Source organism: Echinops telfairi, unplaced genomic scaffold (genome assembly GCF_000313985.2).
Source record: "Echinops telfairi isolate 266 unplaced genomic scaffold, ASM31398v2 ScPeMD7_5592;HRSCAF=6446, whole genome shotgun sequence".
In the NCBI taxonomy this organism is placed as follows: domain Eukaryota; kingdom Metazoa; phylum Chordata; class Mammalia; order Afrosoricida; family Tenrecidae; genus Echinops; species Echinops telfairi.
The window spans coordinates 25,482,131-25,501,078 of NW_022109491.1; the positions used below are offsets into that span (position 1 = coordinate 25,482,131).

At 48.9% G+C, this 18,948-nt stretch overlaps 2 protein-coding genes across 4 annotated transcripts in view; one reads left to right on the forward strand and one right to left on the reverse strand.

Annotated features, from left to right (window-relative positions):
* The window catches only part of DEFB123 (defensin beta 123), an 11,853-nt gene extending 3,643 nt beyond the window's left edge, over positions 1-8,210 (reverse strand). The window contains exon 1 of the mRNA XM_030887082.2: positions 8,034-8,210. Coding sequence (XP_030742942.1) covers positions 8,034-8,091 — 58 coding nt within the window. The 5' untranslated portion in view covers positions 8,092-8,210. The remainder of the gene's footprint in view (positions 1-8,033) is intronic.
* Positions 8,211-9,700: 1,490 nt separating this feature from the next.
* LOC101653923 (beta-defensin 119) overlaps positions 9,701-18,948 on the forward strand; it is a 32,518-nt gene continuing 23,270 nt past the window's right edge. The window contains exons 1-2 of one of the 3 annotated variants that reach the window (XM_045295556.1): positions 9,701-9,818; positions 18,691-18,933. In XM_045295556.1, coding sequence (XP_045151491.1) covers positions 9,761-9,818; positions 18,691-18,863 — 231 coding nt within the window. In that variant the 5' untranslated portion in view covers positions 9,701-9,760 and the 3' untranslated portion in view covers positions 18,864-18,933. Of the gene's footprint in view, positions 9,819-14,718; positions 14,945-18,690; positions 18,934-18,948 lie in introns of those variants that run through there. The other 2 variants (XR_006680587.1, XM_045295555.1) reach the window with 2 other exon arrangements.

The following is an 18,948-nucleotide window of genomic DNA, read 5'->3' on the forward strand; positions in this document are numbered from 1 at the left end:
GTTTTGAGAATGATGTACAAATGCGCTTTACACAATTGATGTGTGTATGGATTGCAATAACAGTTGTATGAGCCCCTAATAAAATGTTAAAAAAAAGAAAAGAAAAGTTACAACTTGGTAATGTTAGCTTATGCTAACCATCAGCTGGGTTAGTTAGAAGTGGTACAATTTTTGAGAAAGGTGTTGCTTCACCACTACAGGCAGGTGGTTTAGTCACGCTAACACAATATTTAACCCCTGGACAAGTATAATAACCTTTTCTTAACATCAGCCATATAGCTCAGAATAAGCAGCGCAAGGTGAGCAAAACTGCATTCTTTTCCCCTGTAGAAGTTGCATTGAAGCCAGATGTGCAAAAGGAAATGTTGCAGAGGCAATGGTCTGTGCCGTTTGGCAGAAACATGCAACACGGTGCCTCTCAGGACAGGAGTAGGGATGTGGCCTGGACCTTGGCTAGCTCTCCCGTCATATCAAGACTGAAGAGCTTTAGTTTTGCAATGCGCTTTCTCAGCACACAGCGCATAAGGTTAACCATTTTCACGTGTACGATTCACTGGCACCAGGTATAGCCCCAGTACTGGGAAACCATGACCACCATCTAGTTCCAGAACTTTCTCATCGCCCCCAGGAGAAACTCCACACCTGTGAAGCAGCCACTCAGCCACTCTCGATCTCTTTGGGTGGTGCAATGGTTAAGTGCTGGGCTGCTAGCCCAAAGGTTGGTGGTTTAAATCTACCCGCAGGCTCCTTGGAAAACAGGCCTGGTGATTTGCTTCTGAAAGGTCACTCATGGGGCCACATGAGGCCACTATGAGTTGGAATCCACTCTAGGGTGACCATACTGCTACCTAGGCCCTGGGAAACCACCCTTCCATCCTCTGCTTCTGTTGATTTGCCAATTCAGGAAAATTTATATAAATAGAATCATTCAATACATATATAGGTTTGGAGTCTTCTTTCCCCCACTTTACTTAGAATGTTGTCAAGGTTCATTCATATTAATTTTGATGACTTCCCTGTTCCAGAATTGTGACTAACTGGCAAACCACAAGGCTTGTGTTACAGTTAGGTTTGCTGTGGCAACTAGGCCAACAGGAACATGTGGATGGAGTCTGATTAGGTCGCAGCTTGATTAGAGGACGGTCGAAGTAAATAAAGGCAGCTGGCATCTCTCCCGCTCCCTGGTGATGGAACCAGCATGCTGCTGCTTTAGCTAGTTCTCGCCTCAACCCTTGTGCTACATTACCCGTAGGCCAGGCCAACCTGTGGATCGTGTTGTAGAGCTTGAGGCTCCTTCGAGACCTGCTTCACCATGCTGCTGGTGCGTACATCGCTTGAGCTTGAGGCTGGTGGATCGTGTGGCCACGCTTGACTTTGAGATCCCATCCGGGCCTGCTTTACTAAGCTCTGGAGCAGCTGACTGTTGCTGACCCACCCTTCTGATTGCTGCCTGCAGGCCAGCTCTTCCTCCTTGATTGAGGGAAGACTCCCCTGTCTGCTCCCTTGACCTTGGACCCAGCAGCCCACATGAGTTGAAGGCCTTTGGTACATTAACTGTTCCACAAAACTGAGTGGAACTGAGAGCCCTTTGTACTGCTGTGTGGACTAATTAGCTGTTATATTCCTTCTTGCTGTATAAACCTCTCTCTCTATATATATATAGATTCATAAGTGTCCTGATTTTGGTTCTATAGAGAACCTTGCCTAACACAGCTTGCGTGAATGGTTCTCATATTCTATGAATTTTGGGGATGGGTTGTACCAATGACCCAGATGGAGAGGTGTAATCTATTGAGACAATTCCCAACTGTCCCAACCACGAGCTTTGTGACAGTTAAGGGCATTTAGATCAACAGATTAGAAGAAAGCCTATAAATGGATCCAGGCTTATATTGTCAATTGATTTCCTACAAATCTACTGGGCAGTTCGAATGGGGAAGGGATGATTGTGGCATTCCACACAAAAACGACCTTGACATGGACAAAGGTCTGGAAGGTAAGAGTCAAAACAGTAAAACTGCTAGGAGAAAATCTTTTGGACCCTGGGTTAGGCAAATATATGTCTTTTTCATTAAGCCTTTCCCCTCCCCTTAATTGTGGTAAGTGTATCTTTAACAAAACATATCATTTCAGCAAAAGATTTTTCTGACCAGATACTAAAAGCCCGAGTCACAAAAGACAAAGCTGATACATCAAGCTTCTTCAAAACAAAAAGGCCCTGTCCTTCCAAAGACACTGGTAAGTAAATCAAAAGGCAATTTATCGACCGGAAGAGACTATTTGTAAAACCTATGTCTCATAAAGGAGTTTTAAAAAAGCTTACAACTCAATTGGGTTAAAAGTGGCACTTACCAAATGAGATATGCATATGAGGGGGTACTAAACCTGTAACAAAAAAACTCCAATAACCTGGAATTGTGCTGGGCTGAGCAGAACTTTCACAGCATGCATTTTTCCTGCTACGCGAGCCTCAAGGACCTTGCTCTGATTTTAGCGCACCCAGCAGTATCACCTGGGAAGGTTCTCTCTGGTTACAGTGAATTTTTTCATAAAAGCAGTTTCATTTGAACCTCATTTTTTGTGATGGCTGATTTAAGAGAACAGCGTGCGGCTGTGAAATTTTATTTCCAGCTTGGGAAAAATGCTGCAGCAATGTTGTGATGTTGAACATAGCTTAGAAGGACAGCACGATGGGTAAAACTCAAGGGTACAAGTGGTTCTCATTTCAAAAAAAGGTGAAATGTCGATTGATGACAAACCTCATTCTAGATGACCAACAACTTCCCAAACGGATGAAAATGTCAACCTGTGTGCATTTGGAGTTTGTTCTGCCAGATCACACTCTTAATCAAGCTTTCTATTCAGAGGTCCTGAAAGATTGTGTACTAGTGTCTGACGAAAAAAGGCCTGATTTGTGGCAGACGGGGGACTGGTTTTGCCACCAAGACAATGCACCTGCTCACACTGTCACCTCAGTGCGCCAGATGTTGGCACAACAAACAGCCTGCCTCTCTTGCCCTCACACCTTACTCATTTGACTTCGCTCTGTGCAGTTTCTTTTTGTTTCCGAAATGGAAGAGGGACATGAAGGACCGCTGCTTGTGGACATAGAAGAGGCAAAGAAAAAAAAAACGAGAGAGGTCCCTGTCAGCCATCCAGACAGATGAGTTTGAAACATGTTTCCAAGAATGGATTCACAGATTGGACAAATGCATTAAGTGTAATGGAGAGTACTTTGAAGATGATAAGGTTGTTTAGTAAAAAATAAAATAAAATAAATACATAGCTTTGGCGAAAAAAAAGGAAAAATAAAGAGGGGGGCTATTCTGGTTACTTTGGGGTGCCCCCTCGCATGTGGAAAATAAGTGTGTGAAAAGATTCTCCACATCACTCAAAAACAGAAGAACAGAAAGCCGAACCCATCGCCATTGACACTGACCTTCTAGGGCAGGGTAGAACTGGCCCTGTGGGTTTCCAAGACTGTAACTCTTTCCGGGAGTAGAGTGCCATCTCTCTCCCTCCGCATCACTCATCACGAAGCACAAGGTGGCCTCTCCTGTACTGGCCTCAGCTGCTTGCTTCTTAGAGCTTCTTCAGGTCCATTAGCCCCCAAGGGCTGCAGGTGCCATACTCAAATTGTTTCACACCCCATTGTTCTGAAATAGGCCTACTAAACGGACTTTTATCTACCTGGAGCCTCCTGCTGTTCGCACCCCACAAGACAGTATCCCATCTCTGCTAGCCCGACTCATAACAGCCTTATGGGATACGGTAAAACTGCCCCCTTTTGGATTTCCCAGACTACATTTTTATGGGACCAGAAAACCTCATCTTTCTCCCAAAGACTGGCTGGTGGGTTCGAGTGACAGGTTTGCAGCTACCAAGTCCTCAGGGATCCTTCTGCTAGCTCTAGACAAGACGAAGTCCTGTCATGATAAGAACCCTATGATATACGGCTGGAAGTGCTGGTGGTCTAGTGGGTTCGGTGCTGGGTTGCTGACCATAAGGTTGGTAGTTCGAACCCACCTGCTGGTCTGCGGGAGAGAGATGACACTTCTTGCTCCTGAGAAGAAGTTCAGCTTTGGAAACCAGAGGGAGTGGCTGTGCTGTCTTAGAGACTCACTATGAGTTGGAATTGACACAATGGTGGTGGGGTTTCTTTTTACGGTGCTGCTGTCCTTTGGAGCTTTCTGACCCAGAGATCCCTGACCTTGCTGTCAAAGGGCTCTGTGTAGGCATGAAGGGCTCTGTGTAGACATGCATAAACCTCCCTGTTTGCTTGTCTCATGACTTCTTTGCCCCCTTTCCTCTCATATGTCCTACAAACCCTAAGTAAATTAGTAACCCTGAATATCGCTGGCATTGCAATTATACTTTTGAAAGACCACGTTTCCACCAGAAGAAATCAGGGCTTGTGAAGAAATGGCTAATTCAAGGTCTAGGACAAGAGGTACAGGATGGAGAAGAAATTATCTTGTTATACCAGATAGCAAGTGTGAACAGAGCGATGGCTTTGTTATTCAACACAAGGACAAAGTGCTGAGCAATCCCCACTGTTTGAAACTTTGTATTTGAAGTCATATCTTGCTGATTCTTTCCCGGAACAATTGAGCCTTTCAGCACAGAAAAGCAGTCTTGACTCCCGAGCCAGCTCAGGCCTTCAGATAAGGGGTTTTGGGATTCAAATTCCCACATCCGTCTTAATTTTGCAGTTTGCAAGGAAGCCAAAAGCAACTCTATAGGAAAGAGAAGACCTACCCCTGTGGGTGTCTGAGATGGCAACGCTTTACCGGTGTAGAAAGACTCATCTTTCTCTCAAGGAACAGCTGCGAGTATCGAACTGCTGAACTTGTGGTTAGTGGGCCAACTAGTAACTACTATACTACCAGGGCTCTTTTCCAAGGAAAGGGGACCCTAAGACAGCTTCTCAGCCTAGGCCTGTGGTTGTTTTTGTTAAGAGCCATCAAGTTGGCTCCGATCCATAGGAAGGTTGCACAACAGAGTGAAACACGGCACAGGTCTGCTCCATCTTACAATGGTTCCCGCGCCTGGGCCCACTGATGCAGCCACTGCGTCACTCCGTCTCACCGAGGGTCTTCCTCTTTCTTCACACCCCCCCCCCTTACTTTACCCAGCAGGATATCCTGCTCCCGTGACTCGTCTCTCCTGGCAATCTGTCCTAAGTGTGTAAGACGAAGTCTTGCCATCTTTGCTTCTAAGGAGCTTTCTGACTGCACTTCTTCCAAGACAGATCTAATTCACTTTTATCAGTCCATGGTACTTTCAGAATTCTTCACCAGCCCCATAATTCAAATGCATCCGTTCTTCGACAGCAGTGGTTCTCAACCTGTGGGTTGCGACCCCTTTGGGTGTCCAATGACTCTTTTCACGGGGGTCGCCTAAGACCATTGGAAAACACATTACGATTTACATGACGATTCATCACAGTAGCAAAATGACAGTGATGAAGTAGCAACAAAAATAATGTTATGGTTGGGGGTCACCACCGCATGAGGACCTGTATGAAAGGGTTGCGGCATGAGGAAGGTTGAGAACCGCTGCTCTAGTCTCCCTGACGTCCAGTTTTCACATGCAGATGAGGCGATGGGAAATACCATCGTTTGGGTCAGGTGCACCTTAGTCCTCAAAGTAACACCCTTGCTTTTCCATCCTCCAAAGAGGTCTTGTGCAGCAGATTTGGTCTTGTGTAGCAATTATGCTTTTTGAGCTCTTGACTGCTGCTTCTATGAGCACTGATTGTAGATCCACAGCAAGACAAACATTATTGACAACTTTAATCTTTTCTCCATTTATCATGATGTTCCCTATTGGTGCAGTTGTGAGCATTTGGGGCTTCTTTACGTTCAGTTCTTATCCATGCTGACGGCTGCAGTCCTTGATCTTCACCGCAAGACCATGGGATTATAAACAGTGACCCAAAAGGCTCTCCTTGCTGAACAATGGGGCAATGGGAGCTTCAGTAAGGGTAAAGACTTGTAAACAACGAAGACTCGTCAAATACATTTAAATGGGTTTTCATTAAGGACATCAACAATGAATCTATCACCATTGGAAGGTGCTATGAAAATAATTATCTTACCTATTTGTAAATATAGAAAAACTTAGCATTGAGTCTGTCTTCCCTGTGTGAACCCAACTGCTGAAAAGTCAACTTGTAAATGGCAAGGAGTGCTTTATTTGTGTCTTAATGTTTTAGCTAACGACTGAAGCAAAGAAATGAAACACAGCAGATTTTGCTACCATGTTGCAACCCCCAAAGAATTCACTTGTTTGAAGGAATTCACTCGCATCCTGATCTGCTGGGAAGGCAGTTAAACTCCTAGGCACCTGCACAGAAGAACGAAAAGCGGGGGCACAGGTAGAGACGTGTACACCAATGTGCCTTGCAACAGTCCCAATAGACTGAAGGTGCAAATAGCCTAAATGCTCACCAACATGTGAACAGATGAACAAAATGTGCCACGACACTCAATGGGCTATTACTCAGCCCCAGAGAGAAACGAAGTCCTGGTGTAGCCACCACACGGGCAAAGCATAAACATGATGCTGCACAAAGTGAGTCCGTCCCCCAAGGCCAACCACTGTGTGGGACCACTTCCATGAAATCTCTACCCTAGGAAGACGTAGGGTGGGAGACGGACATTTATTAGCGGTTCCGTGGAGGGATCCCTGGTGGCCTTCTGGGTACGAGTTGACCTGCAATCCTGAAGGCCATTAGTTCAAAACCACCAGCCTCTCCAAGGAAGCGAGAAGGGGCTTTCTACTCCCCTGAAGAATTCCAGTCTTGGAAACGCAGTCGGCAGCAACTCGATGGCCGTGACTGAGAGGAGAGGAGGGATATAGCGGGAAGACACGGTGTTTGGGGGACACCGAGCTTCTGTTCAGGGTGATAGAACATTTGGGGATGGTAAAAGGGGTTGGCTAAACAACACGAGGAGCTTAACGAATGTTACTGAACATGCGGAGGTGGTTGAAATGTGAACGTTTGGTCACCTGTGTGTGCATTGACTCCCCCAAGCCCTAACACAGGACCTGCTTGCTATCCCGTTGAGCCCAAGTCATGGTGGGCCAGCCCAAGTGTGACGGAGAGTGGAACTGCCCCCGGGGGTTTTCTTGGCTGGACCATTGATGGAAACAGATTGCCAGGCCTTTCTGCAGAGGAGCTGCTGGGTAGGTTCAAACCACCAACCTTTGTGTTAGCTGCTGATCCAGCAGCAGGGACCTTTATCACACACACACACACACACACACACACACACACACACACACACACACAAGGCCCCTCCCTCGAGACCCGGGAGAAAGCTGTGCCAGTCGGCTCTCCTGAGCCACGCCTCCACGTTTGCCCTGTTCTGAGAGGCTGTGTGCCTTCCCTCCTGGGGGCCTTTGCTTCAGGGGGCTCGACCTGGGGCCCCCTTGCTACCCCAGCTCTTCCCCTCAGTGCTCAGTGCCACTTGCTTCTCAGACTCAGAGGCCACTCTGGGAGGATTCTCTGGCACTCAGGCTGGGTTGGTCTCTCCTGGGTGCACCCCAGACCCCTGGCTTCCCTCCATGATGGCTCAGGCAGCTCTGTCCCCCCACCCCCCCACCGAGTTTCCCAGGGCCATGCCATTTATCTCTGTGGCCCCAGCACAGAGTCTGACACAGAGCCAGGAGCAGTCAATAGGAGTTTTTCCTTTCTGGTTACGGCAGCTGCAAAGTCTAGACAATTCTGGGGACTCTTCTGCAAAAGGGCCACGATGGCTCCCCTCCCCTTCCCGCTTTGATTCCCCTGCCCCCACCCCTGGGCTTCCACTCTTCCTCATCCACTAGACCACTTCAGCATGCTCCCTGGAGCCCAGCAGATTGATGGCTGGATGGCGTCGAGAGGCACATGCTGTTGGCAAAGGCAGCTTCCGCGGGTGCTTCTCAACAGCGGCCTCCTGTTGCCAGCCCGAGCTCCACCCTTGGGATTCCCCTGTCAGGCCACCCCCGGCCTCCCCCTGGTTCTCCTGGGCGGACGCCCAGGTTACCTGGCGTGAGCTGGGACAGGAACAGCAGCACAGTAAGTGTCAGCAGGAGGAGCCTCATGGCTGGAGGTGACCCGGGTGAAGCTGCAGGTCCAACGTGATGTTCAAGTGAAGGTAGAGAGTTCTGGCGTCTCTGGCTCCTGCTCCCTCTGAACGGCCAGAGCACACACCATCCACGTGCCCTCAGCTCCCACGGGTGCAGCCCCACCCGCCCAAGCTCGCAGCATGGAGTCACACGGCCCTGAGCGGCCGCGCCTCCCCTCCACCACCGAGGTCAGCAGCCAGAACGTTGGCAAAGCCGAAGGAATCTATTTATGTAAAAGCCAAAGTCCAAACACTGTGACTGGCTGAAGAGTCCTCCCATCCGGCTCTAAACCACCTGCAGCCAAGGGAACACAAGGCATCGTCTTGGTTCCCTCACCCTGGGACTCTGTTCTAGAAACATCCTGGTAGGATGAGGTTCACTCAAGGGTCCCCGGAGAATATTGAACCTCTGTCATAACCAGAGGAGAAAGATGAGGCTTCCCACTCCCGTAAAGAGTTAAACCAAATTAAACAAATGTATCATGCCCTCTAGGCAGGGGGCTCTAAGACTGTCTCTTCCCAGGCATACAAAGCCTCCTCTTTCTCCCATGGAGGAGCTGTTGGTTTTGAACTGCTGACCTTGTGGTTAGCAGCTCAACTCCTAACCACGATGCCACGAGGGCTCCTCATGAAGAGTTGCAGTCTATGAGGCCCACAGGGCGGGGACCCTGTCCCACAGGTGGCCGTGAGTCAGAATTGACTCAAAGGCAGTAGGTGCTTCTCTTCTTTTCCCTTAAATCATTTTATCGGGAGCGCTTATGTCTCTTATAACACGCTGTACATCGATTGCATCGAGCATCTCTGTGCATCTGTCCTCACCATCGTGGTCTAAACATTGGCTTTCTGTTGGAGCCCTTGGTATCTGCTCCTCTCTTTTCCCTCTCCCCCTTCCCACCCTGGTGACCCCTTGATAAACGTCTTTTGGGGGCACAGTAACCCAAACCGACGTCTGCGCTCTGCCTATGCACAGAGCAACCACGAAGGGAGTCTCCCAGCTTCTGTCAAGGGTGTTAGAAAGATCTGGAAATAGACAATGGAAGTGGTCTCGCTGCATGGTGGATGGAATTCATGTCACCGAATTGTACATGGAAAACATATTGAAGTGGCAAAAAAAAAAATCTACTTACCCCCCCAAACCAAGGATCTTATTTGTCTGGTCCTTGGCTGCTAACGGAAAGGTTGGTAGTTTGAGCCAGCCAGGGGCTGTGGGGGAAAGACCTGGTGAGACTTCAGCCTCGGAAACCGTAAGGGGCAGTTTGGCTCTTGGACAGGGAGACTGAATGGACAGGGGCTCCCGCAGCACATGGCAACGTCACAAAGCCCCCCTGCCACGTGCGTGCCGGATTTCTCCTTGCTGGGCCCTGCGAGGCTGAAGGGAGGCGTGACAGCTGGGCATATTCAGCGACACAGTGTCAGCTGGGGGCATGTCAGGATGCAACTGAGGAGGGTGCGAGAAGACAGGATGCGCCGAGGCTGGGGGTTGGGGAGAGTGGGGGCTGTACCTACGGGTGCTGAGGGCATGTGCGAGTGACACGTGTCCTCGCTGATTAGAGGGAGACAGGGAGTCCTGAGCTATTGCCCGTTGACTTGCCTTCTCGTCTCCTCTGCACACTCCACCGGACGCTCTCCTCGGGCGACCTCAAGCCATGAAGCTTGTCTGGCTGACCTTGGCCGTCCTGCTACTCCTGTCCCAGGCTGTTCCAGGTAACCTAACCCTCTTCGGGGGTGGGGGTAGAAGAGCGCATCCTGGGCAGGGAACTCTGCCCTGAAAAGATGGACAGGCAGGGGACACTGGGAAAAAGTATTCAGGGGGGAATAGGACAGCATCCCCCCAATCCCAGGCTAGAACCAGCCCCACGATGTACTAGCACAGTGACGCCACCTCGCTGCAGCAAGCTCCTTGCCTGCGTGAGTCTCCGCTTGAAGTTCTCTATCAAGTCGAGGGGTCTGCATGGAACAAGATGAAGCTGTGGTGGGCAGCAGAGCCAGCGCCTTTGCTTTCTGTGGCGCCTCTGGACTTTCCCGGGAGCTTCCACCCTGCCCAGCTGAGGACTGGGCAGGGCGTCGGGCTGGCCCTGCTTTCAGGAGTTCATTGCACTCATCTTTTGTGTTTTCAAGAGACAAATTCATTCTGCTCTGGGGAGAAGCACAGACTTGCCGCGTGTCTCCTTACACCCCGCTTCTCTCAATATGAGGGCAAGCGGCTAGGTTGGGTTTCTGGTGTCCTTCCCAGGCCGGCAGCTAGATTTCAGGGAGAGTCGGTACATCCTGGTTTCAATAGTTCCTTCGTCTAGAACCTACTGCTGAGTCGATCCCACCTGCCAGGTACTGTGATACATGCTGCAGATGGAGCAGTGAAGAAAACAGACAGACAGACAGACACGATCCCTTTCTTCTCCGTGCTTACCTTCCACCGAGGAAGGCAGTGAGCAGAAGTGGCAGGGAAGGCACAGGAAGCGGCAATGCGGGCAGGTTTGCGACTTTGAAAGCAATGTTCAGAGAAGAGGGCATGGAACTAAAGTCTGAAGGCACTGAGAGGGCAGCTGGGGGGGAAGGGCATTTGCGTACGAGGCGGACTGCTTAGAAAAGAGGGGCTTCCCTCATATGCTACCTGGTGACCTACAGGTCCTTGAGAGAGAACACGGAGGATCGATGCTTACTGATTTTTAAGATAATAGATGAGTTTTCCTATCAACCTCTGTGGCTCGGTAGTTTTCCCTAAATATGATTTCCTGAGTATTAACCCCCGCCACCCACCGGTTGTTGTTGGGTTGATGCTGCCGGACTCCAGGGGTGTCCAAGTGGGACTGTGTCCCACAGAGTCCCCCACGGCTAATCTGTCAGAAGTAGACGGACAGCTCTTTCTTCTGAGATGCTTCCGGGGGACTCAAACCTCCAGTCTTTCAGTTAGCCGTGCGGAGCACATCAGTCGTTTGCACCACCCAAGGGCTTGTTCTAGATAGGATATCTCTTAAGCACTGAGCTTTGTTGCAATTGCTATTCTTATCGAAGACCCAGTGTCCAGCGTGCACCTCTTCAACATAGCTCCTGAGTCTTTTGGATAAAGCCCTATTGTCTTGGGGAGTTCCCTTGGCATCTGGCACTGTGTAAGACTTCAGGCTCATCTCGTACATTTCTTGTCCAATGGCTGGAGTCTGCCGTCTCTCCAAGAGGCCCCGTTGTCTTTTATTTTGGTGGGAAACAGTATTTCCATAGTTGTTGAAAACACAACCCAGCAGAACATGCATTAGTTCAACAATGTCTCTGTGTACAGTCCAGTACCATGGATTCCGGTCCACGTTCTTCAACTTGCGCGATGTCTTCCCCTTCTTGGTCAAATTGCACTCCCCCCCATTACCATCAGCTCACTGCCCCCAAAATTCTTGACTCTGCAACTTGGCAGTGCCACCATGATTCGTACGGCCAGTTCTTGAAAAGAACACAATCCAGGAAGCCAACACTTGCTACGAAGTAAGCTAACCTAGCATTTGGTTGCAAGAAAGCTTCAGGGCAACCTTTGGTTGAAGGCTTAAAGGTGGTCTCAGGGCAAGAAGTCAGGCCTTCATTGGGCCTCGGTGGCTCCAGAAAGCCTAGAATTCCTGAGGATTTGAAATTCTGTTCCACATTCTCCTCTTCCCTACCCTTTTGGTCAAGATTCTTGGAGCAAAATGTTCAGTCGTGATAGTCAGGCACCATCCAGTTCTGGAGTAAAGGGAGCCATTTGCTTATGGCTCCCGAGCTAGCCACACATTCCATTTCCTTCTATCCCTGGCATTCTTTTCGGCGACATTATGGGCCAACGGATCAAGCGCTGCATCTCAGATAATTCTCTTACAAGCCTGTCAGACTCCAGACACTGCACACCACTTTGCAGAGGGCCCAGAGCACTGAAAACACTATCGGGCCAATTAACCCCCACGAGCCCATGATCTTAACCCTCCAAACTAAGAGACCAAACGTCACTAGGGGTTTGTTTGAACAAATTCAGCCTCAGCAGGGGAAATGGTATGGGAGGGCTACAGTGTAGGTTCTGTAGAATACCCATTTCTGCTGACTAGCCCTTGTTTCCAAGCCTTTTCAGTGATGAGATCTAGACAGAAATTCTATCTATTCACATGCTTTCAAGCAGAATATTTATTCATTTATCCTGGTATTCCTATTCCAAATTAGAACTCAAGGTTTACGCTTGCCTAGACCACACAATTATTTTTCCTTGCTAGACTGAGAAATTCGGTTTCCAAGGTCACAGGGGGTGCAATGGGGTGAGCAGCAATCAGTGGTGCAAAGTGTGGCAGAACTCAACAGCACAGTAATGGGAGCGGTTGGACCAGGGGGTTGTTGAGAAAAACCGGTGTGCCTCCTGGCTCGAGTGGGCATGCTGCCCCACAGAGCAGAAGAGGCGAGTGCCTTTGGACAGGTGGCTTCTTGGTAGAGTGGTGTGACACTGGGCATTTATCAGTGGAATGAAAGGGCTTAGACACCCTTGTCTGAGCTGGGCAAAGGCCAGACTGAGAGCCTAAGGGCTGGGGACCAGAGAGAGACCTGCCTGGGGGTATGACTGACTGAGTAGAAGCTTTCCTAATTGAAGAACTGTGTCCCGAGTCCTTTTGGAACCTGAATTGTAACCCGTTATTTCCCTTGTAAACCCCATAATTAGGAGTAGGGTCTGCGAGACCTGTGTGACCTTCGCAGCAAAGTGTGGAACCCAGCAGAGAAGCAGAGAGCGTTGTGGGAGGGGCAGGGAGGGTGATGTCAGAACTAGTAAAAAAGTATGGAGGGAGGGAGTGGGTTGGACGTCCACCTTATGGGAACCAGCCTTGGGCTGGTGTTGGGCTTGCCTCTTTCTTTCTTTTTTTAAAATTTATTTTATTGGGGGCTCGTACAATTCTCATCACAATCCATCCATCCATCCATCCATTGTGCCAAGCACATATGTACATTTGTTGCCCTCATCATTCTCAAAACATTTGCCTTCTACTTTAGCCCTCAATATCAGTTGCTCATTTCCCCTCTCCCTCCCCCCTCCCGCCTCCCTCATGAGCCCTTCATAGTTCATAAATTATTATAGTTTTGTCATAAGTTACACTGTCCGACATCTCCCCACGCCCTCTTCTCTGCTGTCCATCCCTGAGGGAGGAGGCTATACTTAGATTCTTGTAATCGGTTCCCTCTTTCCACCCCACATTCCCTCCACCCTCCAGGCATTGCCCCTCTCACCACCGGTCCTGAAGGAGTCATCTGTTCTGGATTCCCTGTGTTTCCAGTTGCTATCTGTACCAAGGTACACCCTCTGGTCTAGCCAGATTTGTAAGGTAGAATTGGGATCATGATAGTGGGGGGGAGGAAGCATTTAAGAACTAGAGGAAAGTTATATGTTTCATTGTTGCTGCCCTGCACCCTGATAGGCTCATCTCCTCCCCTCAACCTTTCAGCGAGGGGGTGTCCAATGCCTACCGATGGGCTTTGAGCCTCCACTCTGCACTCACCTACCTTTACAATGATAAGATTTTTTGTTCTTGGATGCTTGATACCTGATCCCTTCGACAGCTCGTGGTCACACAGGCTGTTGTGCTTCTTCCCTGTGGGCTTTGTTGCTTCTGAGCTAGATGGCCGCTTGTTTATCTTCAGGGCTTGCCTCTTTCTCTTCCCCCTTGGGAGTTCGATGAGAAGGGCTGAGGCAGCCGTGCCATCTCATGGACTGTAGGTATATTATATTCTGTTTATGGTGGATCATTGTTGTTGAACAGGCAGCCGCTACATATGCGACTCTCTTTTAAAAAATAGTTTTATTAGTGTATAATTCACATATCACACAATGTAATCACCCAACCATATTAAGAAAAGTTGTACAATCCTCACCACAATCAAATTTCTTCTTGTCTTCATTGTTAGCTCCTTATTTCCCCTAACCCCCCCCTGCCATACAACTAGGGGATTATTAATCCAGTTACCGTGTCCTTAGATTTACCTATGTTAGATTTCATATACAGAAACTCATACAAAATATAAACAAGAACAAAAAGAACCCCCAACAACAACAAACCCAACAACAGTGACAAAACCAGAGAAACCCACAATAGAAAAGAAAGCAGAAAATATTAAAGCCAGAAACAATTTTTAAGTGGGTCAAAAGGGAGATCAAATGATAAGACATCACCTTTGAACCTACCTGTTCGTCGGCTTTACAATTCTCATTTAATCTGAGTTTTGCAAGTAGTTTCATGTTTGATGTCCACTACTTGTTCCCCACCAGTGCCCCTCTAGCGGAGTTGGCTGGCTGAAGGTCCTGCTTTGTCTGTGGTCTCCCTGCTCTGCTGGCCCTCTGCTGTTGTGTCGTTGCTGTCCAGTCGACCCTCACCCAGGACGATCCCATGTGCTACAGAGCGGAACTTGTAACATGGCTGTCCATTCTTAGAGAAGCACATTTCCAGGCATTTGATTTCCCTGGTCCCTCTGGCTGGGTTTGAACTGTCCACCTTCAGGGTAGCGGTCAAGGGAAAACCCTTTGCACCACCTAGAGCCCTTTGCCCTTCTGTGAGTGCTTCTCACATCTGAGACTCAATTCCACTGGAGGCTGACATCGGCTCCCTTCTCTTTGCATCAGGCGACACCCGAAAATGCTGGAATCACCATGGTACCTGCCGTGATGAGTGTGGCAAGAACGAGATGGCCTATATTTTCTGTGGGACTAATAAGCTGTGTTGTGTGAAGCCCAAGTACCTGCCAGATCTATCCTGAGTTGGTGCTGGCAAGCCTGAGATCGCAAAATGAAGATCCTGCGTCTGGACTCGCCAGATTCCTGAATGGAATTAAAACACCTTTGACTTTTCCCTGGGTCTGTCTCTCGCTCTCTTTTTAATTAAATCATTGTATTGGGGCTCATACAACTCTTATCGCAATCCATCCATCCATCCATCCATCCGTCCATTGCGTCAAGCACATTTGTACATTCGTTGCCCTCATCATTCTCAAAACATTTGCTCTCCACGTCAGCTCCTGGCATCAGCTCCTCATTTCCCCTCTCCCTCCCTGCTCCCCCTCCCTCATGAACCCTTGATAATTTATAAATGATTATTATTTTATCACATCTTATACTGTCCGATGTCTCCCTTCACCCACTTTTCTGTTGTCAATCCCCCAGGGAGGAGGTTATATGTAGATCCTTATAATTGGTTCCCCCTTTCTACCCCACCTTCCCTCCACCTCCCGGTATCGCCACTCACACCACTGGTCCTGAAGGGATCATCTGTCCTGGATTCCCTGTGTTTCCAGTTCCTATCTGTATCAGGGTACATCCTCTGGCCTAGCCAGACTTGCAAAGTAGAATGGGGATCATGATAGTGGGGGTGGTGGCGGAAGCATTTAGGAACTAGCGAAAAGTTCTTATACCCTGAGTGACTCGTCTCCTCCCCACTCTCCCTCTGCAAAGGGATGTCCAGTTGCCTGTGGATGGGCATTGGGTCCCCACCCTGCACTCCTTCTCATTCACGATGATATGATTTTTTGTTCTTTGGTGCTTGATACCTGGTCCCTTTGACTCCTCATGGTCACGCTGGCTGGTGTGCTTCTTCCATGTGGGTTTTGTTGCTTCTGGGCTAGATGGCCGCTTGTTTACCTTCAAGCCCTTAAGACCCCAGACACTATATCTTTTGATAGCCGGGCACCATCAGCCTTATTCACCACATTTGCTTATGCACCCGTTTGTCTTCAGTGTTTGTGTGGGGAAGGTGATTACACAATGATGATTTTTGTCCTTTGGTGTCTGCTACCTGATCCCTTCAACACCTCGTGATCACACAAGCTGGTGCGCTTCTTCCATGTGGGCTTTGCTGCTTCTCAGCTAGATGGATGCTTGTTTATCTTCAAGCTTTAAGACACCAGATGCTATATCTTTTGATAGCTCCCGGGTTTGTCTCTTAATACACCTAGTCAAGCTCAAGCGGAAGTGGTGTGGGGAAGGAAGCATGTGAGTCCGGGTTGACTAGAGAAACAAATTCATAAACACACATATGTGTATAAGACAGAGATTTATATTCAAGAGCGATTGAGTATAGAGAAAACATCCCAGCCCAGTCCAGATCAAGTCCAAAAGTCTGATATTACCCCATATGTTGATACTAGTCCAAACATTCTTCTTCAGACTCACACAGCCGTATAATGATGCTGAATGCAGGAGGATCACAGGCCAGTGGGTGGCAAGTCTTGTGGATCCAGTGGTGGCAGAAGCTTCTTAGTGCTGGCGTGGGTCTCCACGTGGCTCCTCCAGCTCCAGGGCTCTGGCTGCATCAGGGTAGTTCCATGTGGCTTCTTGTCAGGAAGGTCTCGCAGGGAGTGAGTCTGTGTCCCACCTCCAATGAGCTATTTATCTCTTTAGTGCCTTCAAATGAGGTCACTAAGCTGCGACCTGATTGACAGACTAAACTCCATCCCTCACTCTTCATACTCAAATGGACAACAGATTATGTAACTACCACAGGAAGTACATACAGGAGAGAAATGTGACCCTACAGTGTCTCTGCATCCTCCATCTCAACCCTTTCAACCCGTCAGAGAGGTAGACAGAGAGGTAGACGTCGCCTTCTCTTTCCTTCTATGGGTGGGCAAACGGAGGCTCAGACTGCTGAAGTGACTCACTTAAGGCTTCCCCAGAACCAAGGAGGCGCTGTGGTTAAGTACTGGTCTGCGTGATGCAAACAGGTGTGCAAAAATAGCTCCTTGCCTTCTGGCCCATTGATCATATAAATGGAAAGGCTTATTACAATGATTTGAATCTCGCACATGTAGAGCTTGCAGGTCTGCAGTGGGAGGAAGGAGCGGTGTTATAACGGGCACAGAGCTGAAGAGTTCAGCATGAAAGTACTTTCCTTTCCAGATCTGATTCGTACGCCATTGCTTCTCTCTGTATATTTTCATCTCATAGTTTACATATTCAGTTAAGCCACACACTCACATAGTTACAATTTTAAAAAAAAACTAATGTGTTTAGTTGTAACAACGCCACCGACGTATAGTTCATGCGTTGGATCACATCCATAATTGGTGTGCAGCCATCCCCACCATCGATTCCAGGACGTGTCCTCTTCCTGTGCTCCACGTTGTTAGCTCTCCATTTCCCGCCAGCCTCCTCCGTCCGTCCGTCCTGCCGCTTGGGATCTATTCACCCAGTTGCTGTCTCTTGAGGTTACCTGCACTGGGTTTCATACACAGAAAATCACGCCCCCACACACACACCCCCTGTATTCCTTGGCATCTCCCTCTTCTTCTTTTTCTCATTAACCAGAAATGAATTGATATTTTTCTTCCATCGGCTCCTCAGCTGTGTTATAAAACTCTTCAAAGGTAAGGCCGCGCCTTCTCTTTGTGAACTCCTTTCTCCTCCTCCGGCTTCCTGTTAAGTTCAAGAGAGGGCAGTGTATCAGCCAGGGGTTTAGCCAAGGCAGTTAAAGACCAGTCTGCCTGCCTGACCTCAAATTACTGTTCCCTTTCTGGTTCACCGATCATGGCCTTGCCATTCTCCTTTGGGGCAATACATATTAGAGTCTGGACTGCTGATGGACCGCCCAGACTGGAGACAGATGTCTTGCCCATGTCACCTCCAGCAGCCTCTTTTCCCTGAGCACCTGTCATTCATGAAACTCCTTCTCCTACTTTTCACCGTTTCCCTGGTCCTGGGCCGGGTCGCCTCAGGTAACCAGGATCTCTCTTCAGTGGGTGATGGGAGTCAGAGAACTGGAAGCATGTTCGGGGGACTCTGGGGGGTTCTAGCAGATAATTTCTGTAGCCAAGGCAAAGTTTGAATTCGCTGGTATCATCTAATCCCTCCCTCTTCACTACGTAACCACTCTGACCTTCTCTGTCTGGTCACTTCTGGAAAAGCTGATCATGCTGCCCTGACTTGGTCATGGGTACAGCCTGGGCACAGCAGAAGCAAGAGTTTTCCCGAAAACATTTCTTGACGGGGGGCTGGGGGGTGGGAATTTAAATGTTGCCCTATTATTGCCTCCAGGAAAATGGTGCCTGGCGTCCTGATTATCTGAGGATTCTGCCTGCACTCTCCCAAATGAAGGACTGGGCCAGCTTGCTTGTTGATTCTTGCTGTTCCCAGCTCTTTCGCTGCCCCCAGGACGTTGTGGAGAAGGAGGTGTGATGCCCTTGGCAGTTTTACAGAGATTCTAGAAGACCTGCCCATGTCCCCATGGTTGCATTTCAGATTTTTATCCCCTGCCATTGATCTAGTCCGAGGAGCCACTAAAGGACAGGGTGGCTCCTTGATATTGGGCACATGAGCATTTTATGATATAGAGGAGGTAAAATTCTGGAGAGGGGGTGAGTCCTCTTCTGTCTGCATCAAGGGGTCACCAGAGCAGAGAAGAATTCCTCTGGGTCTCAGGACATGGAGCGAGGAGTGACGGGAGAGTCAAGGGGGCAGAGAAAGGACAGTGGTCTGTCATCTCCCTTCAGCCTAGGAGATCCCTTATACGGGCTTCTTCTCCACACAGATCTCTTGATCGCCTTTCCCAGAACCTCTGTTTTGATTCAAGACCGACCCTTCTCTCTCCTTCCCTTTTGCTTTCAGTCACCAAGTGTTGGGGAAAGATGGGCAGGTGCAGACCCACGTGCAGAAGTGGTGAGACCTTTCATTTATTATGCAAAACTGACCGTAAGTGCTGCGTGCAGGCCAAGTATCTGCCCTTCGATGTCGCCGTCTCAAGCAAAACTAGAAGCCAAGAATCACCTCCTGCAGACTGACAGCTCTCCCTCACCCCTGAGTCCCAGCATCCCTGGGCTCCACAGGTCTATTAAAGAATTCTTGATGATACCCTATTTCTTTTTT